The sequence below is a fragment of the Onychomys torridus genome, chromosome 5, assembly GCF_903995425.1.
Source record: "Onychomys torridus chromosome 5, mOncTor1.1, whole genome shotgun sequence".
NCBI classification, from domain to species: Eukaryota; Metazoa; Chordata; class Mammalia; order Rodentia; family Cricetidae; genus Onychomys; species Onychomys torridus.
The window spans coordinates 51,388,047-51,409,567 of NC_050447.1; the positions used below are offsets into that span (position 1 = coordinate 51,388,047).

At 46.7% G+C, this 21,521-nt stretch overlaps 2 protein-coding genes across 7 annotated transcripts in view; both read left to right on the plus strand.

Annotated features, from left to right (window-relative positions):
* The window catches only part of Spire2 (spire type actin nucleation factor 2), a 34,752-nt gene extending 29,286 nt beyond the window's left edge, over positions 1–5,466 (plus strand). The window contains exons 11-15 of the mRNA XM_036187855.1: positions 1,352–1,486; positions 1,657–1,724; positions 3,093–3,120; positions 4,610–4,725; positions 5,117–5,466. Coding sequence (XP_036043748.1) covers positions 1,352–1,486; positions 1,657–1,724; positions 3,093–3,120; positions 4,610–4,725; positions 5,117–5,348 — 579 coding nt within the window. The 3' untranslated portion in view covers positions 5,349–5,466. The remainder of the gene's footprint in view (positions 1–1,351; positions 1,487–1,656; positions 1,725–3,092; positions 3,121–4,609; positions 4,726–5,116) is intronic.
* A 4,024-nt stretch (positions 5,467–9,490) lies between these two features.
* The window catches only part of Tcf25 (transcription factor 25), a 32,438-nt gene continuing 20,407 nt past the window's right edge, over positions 9,491–21,521 (plus strand). For 3 of the 6 annotated variants that reach the window (XM_036187808.1, XM_036187809.1, XM_036187806.1), the window contains exons 1-5: positions 9,491–9,837; positions 17,769–17,930; positions 18,762–18,836; positions 19,587–19,705; positions 20,727–20,792. In XM_036187808.1, the coding sequence (XP_036043701.1) occupies positions 9,646–9,837; positions 17,769–17,930; positions 18,762–18,836; positions 19,587–19,705; positions 20,727–20,792 (614 nt within the window). In that variant the 5' untranslated portion in view covers positions 9,491–9,645. The remainder of the gene's footprint in view (positions 9,838–17,768; positions 17,931–18,761; positions 18,837–19,586; positions 19,706–20,726; positions 20,793–21,521) is intronic. The other 3 variants (XM_036187811.1, XM_036187812.1, XM_036187807.1) reach the window with 1 other exon arrangement.

A 21,521-nucleotide genomic window follows, 5' to 3' on the forward strand; every position in this document is an offset into this window, starting at 1 on the left:
ATTTCACTGTGCAGATTTATCAAGTGAAGTAACAGGGAAAAGCTGATGGTAGCCTACAGGACATCTACATGTGTGTGAAGGGAGATTAACTGTGGGGTGACACCATCATCTCATGAGGCTTGGATTAAAACAGGTGTTGAGGGCTGGAGAGATGGCTCAAAGGTTAAAAGCTCTTCCAGAGGTCCTGAGTTCTATTCCCAGCAACCACATGGTGGCTCACAGCCATCTGTAGTGAGATTTGGAGCCCTCTTCTGGCCTGCAAACATACATGCAGACAGAACGCTGTACACATAATAAAAATTAAAACAAACAAACAAACAGGTGTTGAAATGCTTTACAAAGTGCAAGTTCTATGTAAGAATAAGGCTATTAATTTATTTATTTGAGTACTTTGCCTGTATGTATGTCTGTGCACCATGTGCGTAACTGGTGTCCGCCAAGGTCAGAAGGCATCAGATTCCCCTGGAACTGGAGTTCCAGATGAGAGTGAGCCAGTCTGTGGGTTCTGGGAACTGAACCTGAGTCCCTCTGAGAGAACAGTAAGTGATGCTGACTACTGACCCATTGCTCCAGCCCCTCATTAATTTTAATGAAAGGTAATGTCCAGATGGTAGAATGAGAGAACGCCTTCAAAAGTTGCCATTTAACTTCCACACACATACACACATACATAAGAGAAATACATGGTAAGGAACTGTTTTTAGCTGGACGGTAGTGGCACATGCCTGAGGCAGAGCCAGGCGGATCTCTGTGAGTTCGAGGCCAGCCTGCTCTACAGATCAAGATCCAGGACAGGCACCAAAACAAACAAACAATAAACAACAACAACAAAAAAGAATTGTATGTTGTATTGCCTCAAGGGAGCTAAAGCAACCTCATTTTACAGAAAAAATAGGCTTAGAAGGTTTAGTGTCTAGTCTTATGCCACACACTAGTAAGGTTAAACCAGAATCACTCATCATAATGCCAGTTGGGACAGATGGCCTGCTGAGTCCAAAAGAGCACACTCGGGGTTAGGTAGGGCAGATGATTCCCAGGGCTTCTGGGGACGGTACAGATCGGGGCAGAGTGGGGTGGGAAGATTGGAGAAGGTTGGAGCCATGGTATGTTTGCAAGCAGGAGATGGAGTTTTCTGGTATGGGGTCAGTGAGGACAAGGGATGGGGTCCTGGGGCCCTGGCACTGGGGAACCTTGCTACATCAGCAGGGCCTCCTTGAAGCAGATCCAGCCCCCAGGAGTGAGTGAGCTGATTCACATACTTTAGTAAGCAGCCAGGTTATTTGGACTGAGACCAGGTAACTGTGGGGTCTCCAGGATGTTGAGCAAGCAGGACCCTACCCTTTGCCCCCAGGAGTTCAGCCACCCTGTGGAGAGCTTGGCTCTGACTGTGGAGGAGGTGGTGGATGTGCGCCGAGTGCTGGTGAAGGCTGAGATGGAGAAGTTTCTTCAGGACAAGGAGCTCTTTAGCAGCCTCAAGAGGGGGAAGGTGAGACTTGGATGCCCTGCGCAGCAGGGTAGGGGCTGTTCTGAGCAATGGAGGGTGGGACCAGGTGTCTGGGTGGTTGGGGAGAAGCCCCCAGGCAAGCGCTTGCTGGGACTGGGCTTGGACTCCAGTGGCCTTCCATAGTCATGCTCTAACCTCGCCTCTCCCTGCAGATTTGTTGCTGCTGCAGAACCAAGTTTCCCCTATTTTCCTGGCCACCTACCTGTCTATTCTGCAAGAGGTAAGCCTTTATCAGCAGATAGACTAACAAGGGGGATGTTTCATCACACCTAGCCAATTCAGTCTTTTCTTCTTCCTTCCTGTCGTTCCCAACCCCTGAGACAGGGTCTCATTGTACACCCCAGACTGGCCTCAAACTCATGATCTGCCTGCTTCAGCTGCTTAAGTAGCAGGGACTATAGGTTAGTGCCACCATGGTTTATTTAGGTTAAATTTATTTATTTATATTTGGTTGGTTTTGTTTTGTGACAGTGTCTTACTATGTAGCCCTGGCTGGCCTGGAACTCACTATGTAGACCAGGGAAGGAACTCATAGAGATCTGTCTGCCTTTGCCTCCATATAGCTGGGATTAAAGGCACATGCCACCACATCTGGCTTAGGTTAAATTTAAATAGTGAAGGGACACCCATGTTTAGCCAAGATGGGGTAACTTCCACTTTGTGGCTGAAACAGCCCCAAGCAATCAAAGGATATAGAACAACAGTCTTTAAGACACGGGGCACAGGCAGCTGAAGGAGGCCTTGGGAGTTTCTGCTTACCAACTGGAGCTGGGGCAGGAGGCCAGGACACTGGAGATCTTAGAAAGGGGTTAGGAGAGGAGAGAGCAGCACAGAGAGACCTGGAGATGCCTCTGAGATGTCCTTGAGCATGGAGCAGGCAAGCAAAAGGAAGAACAAAGCTTGGAAAAGAACTAGCCTCATCCTAATCCTAAAGCATGGATTGTCAAAATGCAGCCCATAGCTACCATCTCCCTGCTTATTCTGAGAATGAAGTGTTTTTTGTTTTGTTTTGTTTTGTTTTGTTTTGTTTTGTTTTGTTTCAAGACAGGGTTTCTCTGTGTAGTTTTGGAGCCTGTCCTGGAACTAGCTCTATAGACCAGGCTGACTTCATACTCACAGAGATCCGCCTGCCTCTGCCTCCCCAGTGCTGGGATTAAAGGTGTGTGCTATCACTGCTCAGCTAGGGTTGAATTTTTTCAAGAAGGAATTTGTTTTTTTGTTTTTTTTTTTTTTTTAATGAGACAGGACCTCACTATATAGTTCAGGCTAGCCTCAATCTTAATCCTCCAGCCTCAGTGCTAGAACTATAGGTCTGTGTCACCACACCTGGCAGGCATTTACTTATGAAATTGGACGTGGGAACTTTTAAAATGCTAATTGCTATATAAAGCTGAGTATCTTTCCCGGAGCTGTTCTACTTAGATGGTGCGTCTATGGTGAAAGGTGAAGTACCAAGTGACCAGGGATCTGGCCCAAAGCAACAATGGCTGATTCAGATGTGTGCAGCAGCCAGGGAAGCCAGGAGGAGGATGCTTTTCCTTCCCAGGTCTTCCTTACACTGATACTGCCTTCTCTCTGTTCCTTCTAGAGCTGTGTGCACTTCCTGCAGTGTAAAGGTGAGGATTCAGGGAACCTTCCAGGTCTCAGTGATGTGGGATAGGGGTACTGCTGTTTCCAATTGGATGTGTTGGACAGTTGCCTTCTAAGAAGAATCTGTTCTTACACCTCTCAAGACTGCAATTAGTTTTTGTTTTTTGTTTTTTTCTTGTAAGATACATAAAGTCTAGGCTAACTTTAAACTCTCTATATATCTGAGGATGACTTTGAACTCCAGTTCCTCCTTTCTTTGCCTTCCATGTGCTGGGATTACAGGCAGGACCACACACTGGACAGTTTGTTTTATTTTGTTTTGTTTGTTTGGTGTTTCTTTTAGGCAGGGTCTCACTATATAACCCTAGCTGATTTGGAACTCACTATGCTTGGCCAAGACTACAGTTTCTTAAAACACTCATAGGTAGTATTTTCTTTTATATTTTTGAGACAAGGTCTTGCTTTGTATAGCATTGCCTGGCCTGGAACTGGCTATGCAAAGCAAACTTGCTTTGAACTCAGAAATATGCCTGTCTCTGCCTCTTGAGTACTAGGATTATATATGTGCACCACCGTGTCCAGTCCTCATAAGTAATCTTAAATCTTGTCTCTAAGGTTCTAGAGAGGGACTGGAGAGATGGCTCAGAGGTTAAGTCAGAGGTTAAGAGCACTGACTGGTGGCTTACAACCATCTGTAAGGAGATATGGTGCCCTCTTCTGGCCTGCAGGGACACATGCAGACAGAACATTGTATACATAATCAATCAATCAATCAATCAATCAATCAATCAATCTTTAAAAAAAAGTGCTAGAGAGATAGCTTAGAAGTTAAGAGCACTTGCTGCTCTTGCAGAGGACTTGGGTTTGGTTCCCAGAACTTACATGACAGCTAACAAGTTTGTAACTCCAGTTCTAGAACATCTGACACTCTTTTCTGAATCCCAAGGACACTGCATACACATAGTACACAGACATAAATGCAGGCCAAACACCCATACACATAAAGTAAAAATAAATAAGTAAAATAATTTAACAGTTTTTAAGTATTCCATGTAAGTAGGCTGGAGACACACAGCTTTTCTCTCCCCTAAAAAATCCTCCTTTTGACATGAGAAAGCTTTCAGCAAGACCATGTTACATTTGGATGCTAGCTTCCACTCAGAGGTAAAGGACAGAAGCCCTTAGAAGTGTACTGTCCATCATGCCTCAGCTCAGAGAGAGGAACCTACTTTTCTCAAATTCTCTAATCTGTCCCTGGGCCACAGGAACACTCCATCCTTGTCAATGTGAAATACTGGTTGTGTGCAGAACCTAAAATCACACCCATTGTGGCATAAAACAGTTCCCAAACCCTAAGAAGTTACAGTTTGGATGAGCATGCCATGTAGTTGGGGTGTGACAAGGGAGGAGCCTATGCTGGGCTCTCAGATGAGTGTATGGGTGCCACCTTGGGTCTCTAGGCCCCCGGGGTGCCTGGGCGGTTGGTGAGGAACCTTGTCCACACTTGCGTTGCAGATGAAGATGCCTTCCAAGAAGTGTGCACACATCCCTGTCTACACACTTGGCTTTGAGAATCTTCAGAAGGTGCCAACGACCAAAGCCACACCAATGCTGAGGAGAGATGCCTTCCAGTATGTTCTGTTGCCTTGTTGCTGCTATCCTGTGGTAGTGAGGAACTGAAAATAACCAGGAAACTAGGGCAGGTGCCTATGGCATTGTGAGGATTTCTCCAAGGAACAGTCAAGTCATTTGGCAGGACTCTAGAGGCAGAGTTGTAGGGAACTGAGCTTGGGTGGTCTGGGATCAGGACCTCAATGCCAGTTGAGGAAGAGCCTCTGTAGGGATGCACATTGCCAGGTGTGCTCAGTCTGACTCCTGTGGATGAGTCATGAGGGAGGAGAGAAGAGGCAGCAGGCAGCTTGGTTTGGGATTCTGAAGTGGCAGGACAAGGCCTCTGGAGGATCCTGGCCTAAATAGGGTTCTCTCTCCTCATGGTTCTCTCCTGGTATCTCTCCATCCTAGATCCCTGCAAGGACCAAAGTGGCGGAGCGTAGAGGAGGAGTTCCCCCACATTTATGCCCATGGCTGTGTCCTAAAGGATGTCTGCAGTGACTGCACCAGCTTCGTGGCTGATGTAGTGTGCTCCAGCCGCAAGAGTGTGGATGTCCTCAATGCCACTCCACAACGCAGCCAACGCAGCCGCCAGACCCAGTCCCTCTATATCCCCAACACCAGGACTCTCAACTTCCAATGACTGTTGTGATGGCCACCCTGCTCCCCATCCTGGAACACAGCTGCCATCAACCCCCTTGCGCATGTACATATATACATATATAGATATTTATAATATATATACAGCCTATATATTTATATTTATATACATTGTCTCTTTGCCCTACAGTTCATTTAGGGTGAAGCTTACTCCAGAAACCTTCCCCCTTCCTTTCCTCTCAGGAATCCTTGGAAAGGCTGGAAGGGATTGGGGAATGGGGGAAGGGCAGCTTTTCTGCCCCATACCTTGGTTCTCTTCAGTAGTGAGCATACGGCAGGCTCTCTTCCCTGGGTGGACAGGGCACCTTGGTTCTCAGGTGAACTTACGTGTCAGGTCCACCTGTCCTTTAGGGTGCTCAAGCAGCAGAGGCCCCTGGGCAGCCTCTGAGTGTGTGGGATTCTGCTGGGGGGAAGCCAAGCTTGCTTTTGGCCTCTTGCTAGCATCGTGTGACTTTTCCTGGTGAGATATGAACGGACATCTCTTCACCCCAGATAAGTCACTACAGACCAAAGGACCACTCAAGTCTAGCCTGATGAACCAGTGAGTTCTCTGAGATTATGGTAATTCGGTGAGGGGTTATTTACAGGAACGTGAGTGACTCTCCAATAGTTGCATCACCCCTAAGCCCCTACCCCAGCATAGGCGACAACTCATGAAAGATGCATCACTGTAATTCATACCCCAGCCAATTTTCTACTTCCTATACCAAGACAATGGTGCATCTGGGTGTGGGGGATGCGGTGGCTGGAATCTCCTGTGAGGGCCTGGTGACCTGCTTCCTACCGGGCGGGGACTGTTAATAACCCTGTAACCATTATCATAGACCTCCACATCAGGATATTGTGTTACTTATTTCACAGCGATGGTTGCAGGCCAATGTAGTCTGTAGGTCACCACAGCTGCTCAGCTGCATGATGGTCATGGTTATGTTCACTAAACCCAGAGGAAATACCTACACCTGGACTCAGGAAGGGCCTGTGCTAAGCACCCTGCCTGCTTACATTTGCCCAAGAGATTAGGAAACAAAGCTTCAGTAAGGTAAAGAGATTTGACTGTTTATCTCAGAATATGCCAGAATTTCAAATGAATCCTGTTAATTGAGGCCTCCTGGCTGACTACAAGCTCTCACACCCTGCTGAGGACTAGAAGAGGCACCAAGGCACGTGTCTGTGACAGATGGATCTGTGGGAGTTCCCTTTGAAATTAGAACACCCAATAAAAGCAGCTCGCTCCCAACACTTGTCTGAGCTCTTCGTAGACTGTCTTTGCATTTATTTGTCTTCTAAATTTTAAAAGATATGTTTATGTTGTGTGGTTTTTTTTCCTTTAATTTATTTATTTATTACGTATACAGGATGTTTGACTCAGGCCAGAAGAGGCACCAGATCTCATTATAGATGGTTGTGAGCCACCATGTGGTTGCTGGCAATTGAACTCGGGACTTCTAGAAGAGCAGTTGGTGCTCTTAACCACTGAGCCATCTCTCCAGCCCCCCCCCCCCTTTTTGTTTTGTTTTGTTTTGGTTTGGTTTGGGTTTTTTTGCATTAATTTATGTGCACTGCATTTGTGCAGGAGCCCATGGAAGCTATCAAACTGGAGCTGCAGGCAGTTGGGAGAGCCATGTGGGTGCCAGGCACTGAACTCAGGTCCTTGGCTTCAGCGGCAAGCACTCTTAACCACTGGGCCATCTCTCCAGCCCTTTGTTTTGTTTTAAAAGAACAGGCAGAGAGGGTGAGGAATTGCTATTGTCACTCAACTAGCAATAAAAACACTCATGTTTAACCGACTAGGGAGGCCCACATTTGTTACCCAGCACTTGGGAATTAGAGTCAAGAAGACCATTAAGCCGAGGCTAGTCTTTTCCAGAGAGGTCTGAGCTATCTAGTGAACTCTCTCAAGCAAGAAAACCCTCCTGCTTATGTAGTGCTCTCATGGACAACCACTCCTGGACATTACAATTGCTGATATCCAGACTCAAAAGCAGCCACATACCCAGTTCACACTCCCAAACACGGAGGTACCCAGTTTCTGATCCCCACATAACACTTACAAATGAAAGCAATAAAGCCCATCCCAGGAAACAGCCATGCTGAGCTGAGGGGTGATGCTTACAGATTGTACAGTTCCCTACAGCTGCTTCCTGAGGCTGCCTAGGCAGGAGAGCAGCTTGTGCTCTGTCTTCTTCTTCTTGTCACTGGAGTTGCTGGTCTCTTCCAAACAGTAAGTTGCATATCAGCCCACGGAACCAGCCTCGGCCTCATCTATTGGAGACCATGTCAAATAGAGTGGCTTAGAACCGAACTTTCCTTAAGGGCCAGATCTGCAGCAATTTAGGGAGACACATTTGGAGCTAGTGGTTCAGGGAAGACCAACTCCCAGGCTGGGCCTGATGCATCCCTCAGTGTCTGAAACCTCTCTCAGAAGAAGCAGTTCCAAATGGAGAGCTCCCATTTTATTCATAGGTGAGGCTACTGGCCTGGGTAAGCTGGTCACATCACTTGATGGATGACATAGAAACTAGCTTAATCCTGAATGACATGAGGGTGGTGTGCTGAACCTGATGTGGAAGAGGCTGGGACTTTTGACAGTGACCAGAAGCAGGGAGAGGGTTGTGAGGGGATGGACACCTTGAGACAGCAGCTATGGGCCATCAACTTTGAAGTACCTTAAAGTTCTAGCATAGTGTGGGCAGAGCAGCTAAGCCAGTCACTGGGCTGAGCATTCAACCTAGGGAGGAACCAAGGTTCCTGGGGGAGGCAGGCTCACAGACAGTGGATTCACAGCAGAGTTGGAACTAAGGGACGCTGCCCTGCCCAACTTTTCTGTCCTTGCAAATAGCCTATACCCTGTTTGGACTTCGGGAGTCACATGAAGGGAAACCGAGGTTCTCTCTGGGCTACTTACTCATTAAGTCAATTTCTTCACCTGTAAAAGGGTATCTATCTCCCAAGATGAGACTCTAGAACATGCCTGGCCTAGTGCAACAGTGAAGGCTGTCCCCACACCCACGCTGCCCTCTTCTTTACTCTCAAGGTGGGAAAGGGTCCAACCCAACACCAGTTTACCTCACATTTGTACTTTGGAGGTTCTCAAGCCTGGCTTGTCTAGGACATTTTTTTCAAAAATATAAAAAAACTAGGCCTGGACATGGCAGAGTTTTGTGATCCTGGACCTTCAGAGGCAGGATCCGTGTGAGTTCAAGGGCAGGCTGGTCTACATAACAAGTTTTACGTTAGCCAGAAATACACATCAAGATCTTGGGTTTTTTGTTTTGTTTTTCAGAGACAGGGTTTCTCCGTGTAGCCCGGGCTGTCCTGGAACTCTGTAGACCAGTATGGCCTCGAACTCACAGAGATCCACCTGCGTCTGCCTCCCAAGTGCTAGGATTAAAGGAGTGTGCCATCACTGCCCGGATCTTGGCGTTGTTTGTTTTAAAGAAGAAAAGAAAGAAAAAAGAGCCAGATTTTTGCAGAGGGTCCCTACATCCCTTCTGTGAAAACCTTCCTGAATTAGAATTCACGTAGGGCTAGCCACCTTGACTTCGGACCACTGATCCACACCTAGACAGCTACTCCTCACCCAACACCACCATAACACGAGCATCCCCTGTTGCGTTCACGACAGTAAAAAGCAATTCCTAGTACCTAAATCGGTCCCATGCACCTCATGGGGAGGAGATAATGCAGGAATCTGTCTTGAAGAAGCTCCTCGGTTTAGACAGTTTATTAAGGCGGAAACTGTCTCTTTGCACTCTAGTACAATGTGGAGGTGGGGAACATCGAACGGTCGCATGGGTAGGCTACGCAGAGAGGGGTTCGGGACTCGGTCCGTCGCTCCTGTCATATCAGAACAGTCTCTTTGCACGGGGACCCTTGCAGCGTGTGCACCTGCTCTCACTCCCTCCTCACCTGGCCCCACCTAAAAGTCCTCCTGTCCCGCCCGCCAGCCCCGGGAATCTCGTCAGTGGCATGCAGCGTTCTGAGCCTGCGCGTCCCCGCCCGCGTCACAGCCAGTTATCTGCAACCTAGACACCTCGAAAGCCCAAGCAACACCGCACTGCTGCCGGTGCGACGCCGCTGCTAGGGCCCAACTCTCGCGAGAACTCTCTGGGGCACCCTCGCACCTTCTCTGACTCCACGGGTAATTGGGAGGAAGTTCCGGAGAGCCGCTGCGCGCAAACGCGACACGCCAACCTTGCGCCAGCGCGCCGCAAGTGCGCAGGCGCCGCCGCTCTGCTGCTCTTCCTAGTCCCTCTGCCTACAGCAGGCTGTCGGGTCCTATGTCGCGCCGGGCCCTCCGGAGGCTGAGGGGGGAACAGCGCGGCCAGGAACCCCTAGGGCCCGACGCCTTGCAGTTTGTCCTCCTTGATGACGATGACGCGGAGGAAGAGGGACCAAAACAAGGGTTGGGTGGCCGGCGCCCCGGGGGCGCAGGGAAGGAAGGCGTCCGTGTCAACAACCGGTTCGAGCTGGTGAGGAGCTGGGCAACCCGAGGGGAACGGTGTGGGAGGCATGACGTCATACGAAGGGGCATAAAGTTGAGTCTAGACTGCAGGCGAGTGGGCGGAGTGAAGGGCCTGCGCTGCATCGGGGAAGGCGGGTCTTGAGCAGGGAGGGTGGGGTGACGAGGCAGTGCTGAAGAGCGAGTCGGGGTGGTGTCGAGGGGCGGGGTTCCCTTCCCAGATAGAGTGGACGGTGGGATAAAATGCTGAGCGAAGGGGCTATTAAAGGGTTGGGGGGGTGCTGTCATGGGGCTGAGTGATAGAACTTCGCTGCAGTCTAGGGCGTCTCTCCGGCCAGGGTCGAGAGGCGTGGTGTGACGGACAGGACGGAGCCGTGACGTCAGGGCGGGCGGGGCATGACATCTGAGACAGCGAGGGGAGGGCCGGCAGGGATGATGAGTGGAAGATGGGGTTCGTGAAAGAGTGGGGTTGTGCTGTCTGGAGCGGTGCTGTAATGGGGTGGGCATGGCTTCATACCTGCGACTTGAGGGGGTCTCGAATCTAGCGCTTTACAAGCATTGCGGTTTATGCGTCACAGCCCTTGTCTGCCCCAGCAAGTTGTACCTAGCACGTTCCTTGCAGGAGGTCTCAGACGCAGAAAAATGTGTAGCACTCTTGAGTCCCATGTTTTTCCTTAAGACTGACTGACCTAGTGTCTGCAGTTTCCTATGTGTATGAATTAGGATTCTGACTTCATGTGTGGGCAAGTAACATGTCTGTCTTGTTCGTCAGCATGCACACATATGGTAAGGCTTCGGTGGCCATTTTTGAGTGAGTGAAAACTTGTCTGAAAGTCCTTTGTAATAATCTTGCACACCTTTAATCCCAGCACTCGGGAGGCAGAGGCAGGTGGTGGATCTCTGTGAGTTCAAGGCCAGCCTGGTCTACAGAGCGAGTTCCAGGACAGGCACCAAAACTACACAGAGAGGCTGTCTTGGAAAAAAAAAAATCTTGCAGCGGGTTGTCCCCAGCTTTTTATCAATTGGCAAGTTTAAAAGTCCCTAGCAAAGATACTGAGGAGTGTGGGAAATGTCATAGACGTTTTAGAAGCTTGGGTCAGAGATTATTCACCTCTCCGGTGAGGAAAGAGAGGGCTTCACTGTATAGTCTGTGGTGAGATTGAGGTCTTTCCTTAGAACTGTCAACACTCTTCCACCTCCTCTGACTTTCAGCCCAAAGTCACTCCCACTCCTAATCTGTTTCTTGTCCTTTCATTTTAACTTTTTTGGTGTTTTTTTTGTTTTGTTTGTTTTTGTTTCCAAGATCACAGAGATCCTCCTGGCTCTGCCTCCCGAGTGCTGGGATTAAAGGCCTGCGCCGCTGCTGCTTGGCTCATCCTCATCCATTCCCACCCCACCCCTGCCCCAAGATAAGGTTTCTCTGTGTAACAGCCCTGGCTGTCCTGGAACTTGCTTTGTAGACCAGGCTGGCCCAGAACTCACTTTGCTACGTCTGCCTCTTCCTCCCAAGTGGTGAAATTAAAGGAGTATGCCCCCACCACCCAGCTGTTTTTTGTTTTTTCTTCTTGGGACAGGGTTTCTCTGTGTAGTCCTGGCTCTCCTGGAACTTCAGAGATCTGCTTGCCTCTGCCTCCAGAGTGCCGGCATTAAAGGTGTGCACCACCACCACCTGGCTGGGTTTAATTTTATTTATTTATTTATTTTTGGTTTTTCAAGATAGAGTTTCTCTGTGTAGTTTTGGAGCCTGTCCTGGAACTCACTTGGTAGCCCATGCTGGCCTCGAATTCACAGAGATCCGCCTGCCTCTGCCTCCAGAGTGCCAGGATTAAAGGTATGCACCACCACCACCCGGCTGGGTTTAATTTTAAACACACAAAATATAGGGATATATGTGCTGGAGAGATGACTCAGCAGTTAAGAGTACTGACTGCTCTTCCAAAGGATCTCACTTCAATTCCCAGCACCCACATAGTGGCTCACAACCATCTGTAACTCTAGTCCTAGAGGACCCGACACCCTCCTCCCTCCTCTGTGGGCACTGCATGTACATACATGGTGCACAGTCATACAGGCAGGTAAAACATCCATACACATAAAAATAAATATTTTTTAAAAAGAAACATGCTAAAGAGTTAATGGTGCCATCTTAAAAGAAGAAGGATCACAGTAGCTTTATCTTACAAATAAAAAAATTTAAAAAGGAAATATAAATAACCCTATGTGCCCATGGCCCAGTTCCCAGTTACTGACATTCAGTCAGTCTACATGTCTTTAAAATAATTTCACTCCTTTCTCTCCAAGAAGTGATTTCAGAGCAGATCTCAGGCATCACATGGTTCACCCTTACATGAGTCTTCCTCGGTATTGGGCTTCCTCCCTTGACAGCAACTGGTGTTAGCTCTCAGACCTTGGGAATCTGAGACCACTGGCCCTAAAGAATTTGTAGTTCTCTGGAACTCTCCCTCTGGTGATCAAGGCTTGCATTTCCTCTTCCCTGACTCTTCACAACTCTCTACCTTTAGCCTCAGCGCTCTGCTCTCCATCTCTGCCTCCCTGTGTCCCTGCCCTGCCACTCAGACTGTCCACCTGCCTCTTTCAGGTGGCAAGCAGCCGGATGCCTTGCCACTTTGGGGGCCCAGGCTGCTCCCTGCTCAGCTGCTTCTTCCTTTGTATTACTGGCTAGCCCACCTTACTAATAGGCAAGAAACGGGGCTAGAGAAATGACCCAGTGGTTAAGAGCCCTTGTTACTTCTCCTGAAGACTTGGGTTTGGAGGGATCACCTACCTACAAATCAAGGCTTGTGATTAGTAAAAGTCGATACAAAGTGAAGCAATATTTCTGAGGCTCCACCTTTAGGAGCCTGAACAATCAGCTGTGATCATAGTGTAGTTTTTTTCTTTTCAAGGCCTCCGGAATGTTCCAAGGAATATTGAATATGGATAGTCTGCCTTACTGTTTAGTGGACAGTTCTTTTTCTCAAGGCAGCTGGGGAAGAATTCAACAATTGCCAATTAGAGAATCAAAATGCTCCATCCCCCAAAGCCTTTGCTTAGTTATAGGGAAATTAACATCAGAGTTTGAAGCCATTATTAACATCCATAGTGATTCTAACCGATTTTTAACACTGTCTAATGCGGCTGGGGGCGGAGTGAGGCCCCTTTATCTGTCTTCACCTCTGGGTGCACAGGGAGTATTCATTGCTGTTGTTCCTCTACACTCTGTTCTGAGTACACAGCTGATAGCTCTCCTTTCCCAGCCATTGTCAGGAGCCAGGTTTGGGCAAGACAGTTCTCCTCCACCTCGTTTTTTCTAATCTTGCTCACTATGTTCCAGCCACCCTGACCTCCCTCTACCTCCCCCTCTGACTGCAGTCCCCTTTGTTGAGATAAGACTTACTCTCACCTCCCATGGACTTGTCTAGGTGTTAATCCACTAGTCGTGTCTGCCCTCACCATCTGACTAAAATTACAACAATCCTCAGTCACATTCCTCATATTCTCTCTCTCTCTCTGTGTGTGTGTGTGTGTGTGTGTGTGTGTGTGTGTGTGTGTTCTTTCCTCCTGGCAGTTACCACCAAACACGATATACTATTCTTTTTGTGTGTGTGCTGATGGTCTTCCACTGCCGGAATATGAGTTTCTTGGAAACATAGGCTTTGTTGCTCACTGATGGGTCATGGTACTCAGGATAGTATCAGGCGCCCAGCATACATAACAACAATCTGTGCTGATTTTAATAAGACAAATTACTTTAGACGTGTATGCAAGAATGTGGAGTCAGATGCACCTAGACCTGGCTGTCCCTTTTTGTAGTTGAGAGAGCTTGGACAAGATACTGAATGCAAGTTTTGGGGATGCAACTCATAGGGCTGTCATGAAGACTGCATAAACTCATGGAGGCAGTGTGTAACACATGCTGGGCAAGGGGTCAGCAGTGAAGACATGTAGATGTGTGCTGTTGGAAATGGAAGGGGACGAAAGTACTCTAGAAACACATTACTTTATTTGGATACAGTCTTCGTTCTGATGATGTCCTCTTTGGAGAAGGAAGTGGGTGAGAGATGACCTGGGCCACTCCTGACTGGATTAGAAATCATCTTTACCATTTCAATCAGAAGGATTTTTAAAAATCAATTTATTGCTGAACAATCTCAGCATTCCGGAGGATTTCTGAGTTAAAGGCCAGCCAGGGCTCCATAGTGAGACCCTGTCTCCAAAAAAAAAAAAAAAAGAAAGAAAAGTAAATAAAATCAACTTATTCAAATTATATAATAAAGTATGTGTATTTGAAGCATCTAGGTTGGATTTGCCATTTCCAGCTTGTAACCTGTTCATGCTTTAGACATCTGATATGTGCGCACTTGTACTGGCCCCTTGCTCAGAACACACTCTTAAGAGTTACAGTTTGAGTATTCATGGTCTGTTCTTCCTTGCTGCTGAGCAGTGGTATATTTACCTGTTTGCCTCGCAGTGGTGGGGTTGAATCCAGGTCTTGTGCTGCTAGATCCCCCTGCCTATCCTGAGTGCTGGGATTAAAGGCATGCACCACTACCATGGCCACGCCTTTAATCTCACCACTCGGGAGGCAGAGGCTGTTGGATTTCTGATTTCGAGGCCAGCCTGGTTTATAGAGTGAGTTCCAGGACAGCCAGGGCTATCCAGAGAAACCCTGTCTGGGGGTAGGGGGATATAGTCTCCTGGGCATGGTGGCACATGAAGAGGCAGGCAGATCTCTCTGAGTTGAGGCTAGACTGTTCTACACAGTGAATTCTAGGATAGCCAGGGCCACATATAGAGAGAGATGCTGTCTCAAAAAAAAACATGTATAATAATATAGATATGTTAGAATATATAATATATATGCAGAATATGTAAGTATATTGCTTATATATTTAATTACACTTACATTATATTTATAATATATAAATATACAGAGACTATAATATTTGCCATATATAAGTATATTGTTTTTATATTTATATCATTTATTGAATATATAATATTATATAACATAAACTTATATACAGATATATTTATGTTAATAAATATTAAGTGTATTATATATAGAAGTATATTATACTTCTATATGTAAATATAATATGTAATATAGATATAAATAATATGTTAAAGTCTATATGTATGGTCTCTATATAGTATCTATTATATATATTTTATATACTATGTTGGGGGCTTGAGAGATGGCTTGGCAGTTAATAGCACTGGCTGCTCTTTCAGAGGTCCTGAGTTCAATTCCTAGCAACCACATGGTGGCTCACAACTATCTATAGTGGGTGCCCTCTTCTGGCATAAAGTTATACATGCAGATAGAGCATTCATATATATATATAAATAAATCTTTAAAAAAGTTATATATCCTGTGTGTGCATATATATGAACATATATATATATATAAACTTGAAAGAAAAAAAGAACAAACAAAATTAACTAAAAAAATTGACTTAGTTGGGTGTGGTGGTACATGGAGGCTAATTCGGGAAGATTGATGAGTTCAAGGCCAGCCTTGGCTTCATAATGAGACTCTGTCTTTAAAAAAAAAAAGTTAGCGGGGCTGGAGAGATGGCTCAGACTGCTCTTCCAGAGGTCCTGAGGTCAGTTCCCAGCATATGGTGGCTCACGACCGTCTGTAATGAGATCTGGTGCCCTCTTCTGGTTTACAGGATACGTGCAGGCAGAACACTATAAGCTTAATAAAAAAAAAAAAAGTTAGCACTTTGGTGCACATCACAGTAATTTCATTATATTAGAACAATATGTAAATCTTTCACTAACCTCTTATAAACCTGAATAAGCATGATTTCCCCCTCACAGCTGGAGAGTATGAGGGGAAAATTCACACAACTGCCCTTTTGACTCTGATTTCAACTGTAGGGGTTCTCAAGGCTGCCAGGTTTAGTAAATAGTGAGAAATAGAGAATACATTTTCTTCTTACAACATACGGCAGGGAACATTGCAGACAGTGGAATACAGAAGCAATGCTTGCACTGTTGGTGGAGGTGGGCCTCCAGTAGTTCTGATGTCCGTGACCTTATCCATGGAGCACTCCCAGCTAGGGAAGGTGACCTGAGTCTCCATATTCAGGTTTTTTGTTTGTTTTTGTTTTTTCGAGAGAGGATTTCTCTGTGTAGCTTTGCGCCTTTCCTGGAAATCAGTTGGTAAACCCAGGCTGGCCTCGAATTCACAGAGATCAGCCTGGCTCTGCCTCCTGAGTGCTGGGATTAAAGGCATGTGCTACCACCTCCCAGCCATATTCAGGTTCTTTGTTTTTGGCATCAGGGGTTACAAGATGAACTGGTTCCACAGTATATTGCTGGAGTTCACTTGAAGGGGCTTTACTTTGTAGCTCACATGGCTGACCTGGATCTGTAGGGCTTCAGGAGGATACCCACATTAGATCATGTTGCTACCATCTGACTTGGCCTCAGGGCCCCTGTGAATCCTCTGGGCAGTGTAGGTTGAATCCCCAGTGAAGAAGATATTACTGTGGAGAATGACCAGAGGCTTGGATGTTAATTGCTCAGAAGCCAGGACAAAGGCCAGGCCTTTATTTGGATGGGATTAATTTTTTTTTGGGGGGGGGGGTTCGAGACAGGGTTTCTCTGTGTAGTTTTGGTGCCTGTCCTAGATCTCGCTCTGTATACCAGGCTGGCCTTGAACTCACAGAGATCCACCTGGCTGTGCTTCCCAAGTGCTGGGATTAAAGGTGTGAGCCGCCACCACCCAGCTCAGCCAGTACTCTTTTTTTTTTTTTTTTTTTTTAAGATTATTTATTATGTACATAGAAGAGGGCACTAGATGGTTGTAAGCCACCATGTGGGTGCTGGGAATTGAACTCAGGACCTCTGGAAGAGCAGTTGGTGCTCTTAACCTCTGAGCCATCTCTCCAGCCCATCAGCCAGTACTCTTAACTGCTAAACTCTTCCTCTAGCCCATTTTCATTGTTTGTCCTCCAGCCTGGTGAGGTATCTTTAGCAAGGTTTGCATAGTGAATATTTTGGTGAGGAAAGAAAGAATGTGTTAACCGGGTGGTGGTGGTGCACGCCTTTAATCCCAGCACTCGGGAGGCAGAGCCAGGCTGATCTCTGTGAGTTCGAGGCCAGCCTTGGCTACTGAGTTCCAGAAAAAGCACAAAGCTACACAGAGAAACCCTGTCTTGAAAAGCTTAAAGAAAAAAAAAAAGAAGAAGAAAAGAAAAGGAAGAATGTGTTAGCATTCTATTTGTGAGAGTTTTCCAACAATGAAAATATCTGTGATATTTCCAGATGTCTGCTCGTTTCTGTCTATACATAGGCAGCTGCTATTCCTGATTTCCAGGTACATAATCACTCTCCAGAATGAAGAGTTATGCTGACTTCCTTAGACCAATTCAGAAAGTAACTTCCCTTTTAGCAGCCTGTTACAGGCATTGTGGCACTTTGTCTGGCAAGACTAACAGAGTTAAAAATGGTTTATTGAGGCTGGAGATGGCTCAGCAGTCAAGAGCACTGGCTGCTTTTCTGGAGAACCCATGTTTGAATCACATAGTGACTCATAATTGCCCAGTTCCAGGGGATACGACATCCTCCTCTAAATTCCATGGGCACCAGACTTACATGTGGTACATATACATACATGTAAGCAAAATACCCATAAACATAAAAATATTTAAAGTTGTCTTTGGGAGGCACTCAGTAAATGGGGTCATTGTGGTTTGGGGATTCTGAATGTCATTCCTAAAGGTGATGATGCCATGCACCATTCATATATCTTGGGTGCACTGATGGAGCCAGAGGTCATTCACAAGCTCAGGAATGTGCTGGTGCTACATGGATCAAATGCTCCTTCCTTCTCGCTACCCCACCCTGAGCCCATTCAGAGTCCTCTCCGTACATTGGACTGGGGTGCTCAGTTGCTTTCATTTCCCTCCTGTCTTTTTTCCCCAGATAAACATCGAAGATCTTGAGGATGACCTTGTGGTAAATGGGGAGAAGTCTGACTGTACCCTGCCAGACTCGGTGTCATCAGGGAACAAAGGAAGGGCTCAGCGTGGAAACCCAGAGACGAAGCAAGATGGGGATGTGGCCAAGGCAGGGTTCCCAGAACAGGTACAGGGGATTGTATGGTGATGGGGTGACTGAGGCATGTCAGAGGGAAAGCCCCAAGGTGCTACAAATAGTCCCTGTACTACCAGTTTACTGAATTCTTCTGAGTTTGAGTCCATCAATTGTTTGGTTACCCTGAGGAACTTGGTGAGGTTTCTGTGGAAATCTGAAGACCAGTAGTAGCCTCATGGGTACCATATAGAGTGTCTACCTACCTCTTTCGAGTGCATCTGTGTCTGATCAGAAAATTTAGTCTGGTGAAGCCTGAGTTCTCACAGAAGGACGTGGCTACAGTAGGTATTGCAGGAGAGCAGGGGTAGGGCTCACTGAAGAACCCTGGCTCAGTGAGTCCCCATCCTCAGGGTAGGTGGAGCACAGCAGGGAATGAATGGCAAAATGAAGAGAGAATGGCAGAGGTCAGGTAGCTGGATGGTCCTGTGAGCTATATCCACTGTAGGTCACAGGAAGCCCTGAAGCACATCAGGGCAGGGTACGAGGCAGGCCATTGTCACTGGGACAGACATGGCAGGTGTTTCTTATTGCAGAATTGGAAAGGCTTGAGGATGGAGGAGGAGGAATGGGGGCCCCCACACTGGGTGGTTGAACTTGTTGCTTACATTTTTATTTTGTTTTTTTAATTCAGCATCTCGCTATATAACCCTGGCTAGCCTGGAACTCTATATAGGCCAGGCTGGCCTCAAACTCAGATGTGCACCTGTGTCTGCCTCCTAAGTGCTGGGATTAAAGGCATGCGCCACCACGCCTGGCTGTTCGTAGTTCTTAATGTTTCCAATTTCATTTCTTTCCATTGATTAAAATGTCTCCTTCCATTAGTCTAATGCAAGTGGCAAACTCCGAAAGAAGAAAAAGAAGCAGAAAAATAAGAAAAGCTGCACAGGAGAATCCTCGGTATGTTGTCACACTGACTGGTTGATTCCTCTGCCTGAGCCTCGCTGTTCCCTGCTGCTCCCTCAGGCTGGTTCTGGAGAAAGTTTTGGTTTTTTTGAGCGCTTTGATTGATTTCACTGAAGTGTAGCTGAGAGGTCAGGAGAACAAAAGGGAAAAGTCACTCACACATCTTTCTCTGGCTTGTGTTCTTTGCTCCCTGGTTGTCAGACTCCACTCTTGGGTTCTGTGTTTTGAGGTGAGTGGTTCTTCTAGATCTCTTTCCTGCTCAACTTACTTTTGTCTTATCCTCATGGCTTAAGCTGGTGGTGAGTGTGGACGCCACTGTGGACCTGTTATCAGATGGTCCGTCCCTGTTGCTGCCTCATCCCCTGTTACTCTCAGTTCTGAAAAAAGCCAGAGCTCTGTTCTCCCCAGCGAAGGGTCATGACTCAGCTTACCCAGGGAGGGAAGCTTCTCTAGAGGACATAATGTGGTGTTTTTAGCCTCTGATTTCCAGGGCCCTCAGAGTCTGTGATTCCAGCTCTCCTGGCTTTCTCTAGTGAGACATGTCTCCTTTCTGAATGTATGTGCAGCACATGATCATGTCTTTTAGGAAGTAAATCAATGTAACCATTCTTCTTCAACATAAATGATTGCGTCGCTGATGGTTATAACAGTGAAAGTCAAGTCAGAGCCAGGTATGGTGGTGCGTGCCTAGAATCCTAGCGGTGAAAGTCAGTGTAATGACTAACAGGTTGTTCCGGCTTTTAGGAAAACGGGCTAGAAGATATTGATCGCATCTTAGAGAGGATTGAAGACAGCAGTGGGGTCAGCCACCCAGGCCCCCCGCCACTGAATTCCAGGAAGCACGTCCTCTATGTGGAGCACAGGTACAGCCCTGCCCTCCCCTCATGGGAGAAAAACAGTATTTGAAAAAAAGCAGAAGAAAATTGACATCTTTTTTTTGGTCAGGCCTGGTGACAGACACACACTTGGGACATGGAGACAGGAGAACTGGGAGTTAAAGGCCAGCCTGGGCTGCCTCAGATGAATGCAGAAAAGGAAGTGTACAGTATTTTCTGTGGAGTGGTAAGGTGCAGGGACGCAGTGTAGTGGTAGAATGCACCCCCAGCATATGAAATGCCCTGGACCCCGTCCCTTGTACCACGAGCTTCATGCTCGATTCCTTTACAAACAAAATGACACACTGTAGTGCTGGGTGTGGTGGGTGTGCTGTAGTCCTAGCACTCATTAGGTTGAGGCAGAAAGATTGCCACAAGTTCAAGGACAGCCTAGGCTACAGAGTGAGACACTCTACCTCAAAACAAACAAGTCAAGTTAGTTAAACATTTAAGAAATAATGAGGAAGGAGAAACCCTCATCCATATTTCAGAGGACTTTTAGCTTTAGATATCTTGGATTCTTGAACTGTGTAGAGTTCCAGTTCACATTTGGATAAGTATCCATATGTTGGTTTTATAGATACTCAGTGAAACGTAGTTCCTGCCACAGAGGTTGTTGCCTGCTTTTTTTTTTTTTTTTTTTGGTTTTTTGAGACAGAGTTTCTCTGTATAGCTTTGTGCCTTTCCTGGATCTCACTCGGTAGACCAGGCTGGCCTCGAACTCACAGAGATCAGCCTGCCTCTGCCTCCTAAGTGCTGGAATTAAAGGTGTGCGCCACCATCACCCGGCTTGTTGCTTGCTTTTTGAGAGTGGGTCGCACAGTGTGCCCAAGGCTGCTGGGATTCCTGGTCTTCCTTTGTCAGCCTTCCTGGTACTGAGATTACAGGCATGCACCACCATGCCAAGTTCCCGATTATATCCTTATGTGAATTTATAAAACTTTATAAAAATTATAAAAATTTAGAGTTATTGTAGAAGATAATTTTTCTTTCTAAACTCTCTCCTCAGACACTTGAACCCAGATACAGAACTGAAAAGGTATTTTGGTGCTCGAGCGGTCCTAGGAGAACAGAGGTGAGGCCCTGGTCAATCTGTGTTCTTCAGGTTTTGTCCGTCTCTCTCAGACTCTAGAGGGAAGCGTGTGTTGAGGGAGACGGAGGCAGAAAGATTGCCATGGTTCTTCCTAAGGGGAAAATATCTACACCTATAATGAACAAGTAGAACTCTTAGCATTGAGTCTGAAATGATTAAAAGAAATGATTTGTGAAATCATCAGACTCCCATGGAGCTGGCCTTTGTCCCTCACACCTTCTCTAGGATGTACATTGTATTTTTACAAAGATGCTAAAGACTTTGTGGTTCGAGGTCCCATTTTTGATTTTCAGTCAGCAACCAAAGCTGAGGTGATGTGAGATGTTGTATCTGTGATGGTTTAGTAGTTTTACGTATCTGGATAGCATGTCAGAGGGATAGCATTGTAGGGTGTCCTGTGATTCCTAAAGGAAAAGGGTACAGGGTCCACCTCTGGGGATTTTGTTAGGTTGCAATGTGTATTCTCCCTGCTTCTCCATCAGAATGTCTAGAAAGCTCTATTGTAGCTGGAGTTTTTCTGCCTGTCCCACAGTCAGGACAAAATCAGGACAAATCTCTCTTACCCACCAGTCCCACAGTCGCTCAGACCCAACCAAGTAAGCACACAGAGACTTAATATTGTTTACAAACTGTATGGCTGTGGCAGACTTCTTGTTGTCTACTTCTTCTATCTTAAATTAACCCATTTCTATTCATCTATAACTTGCCACG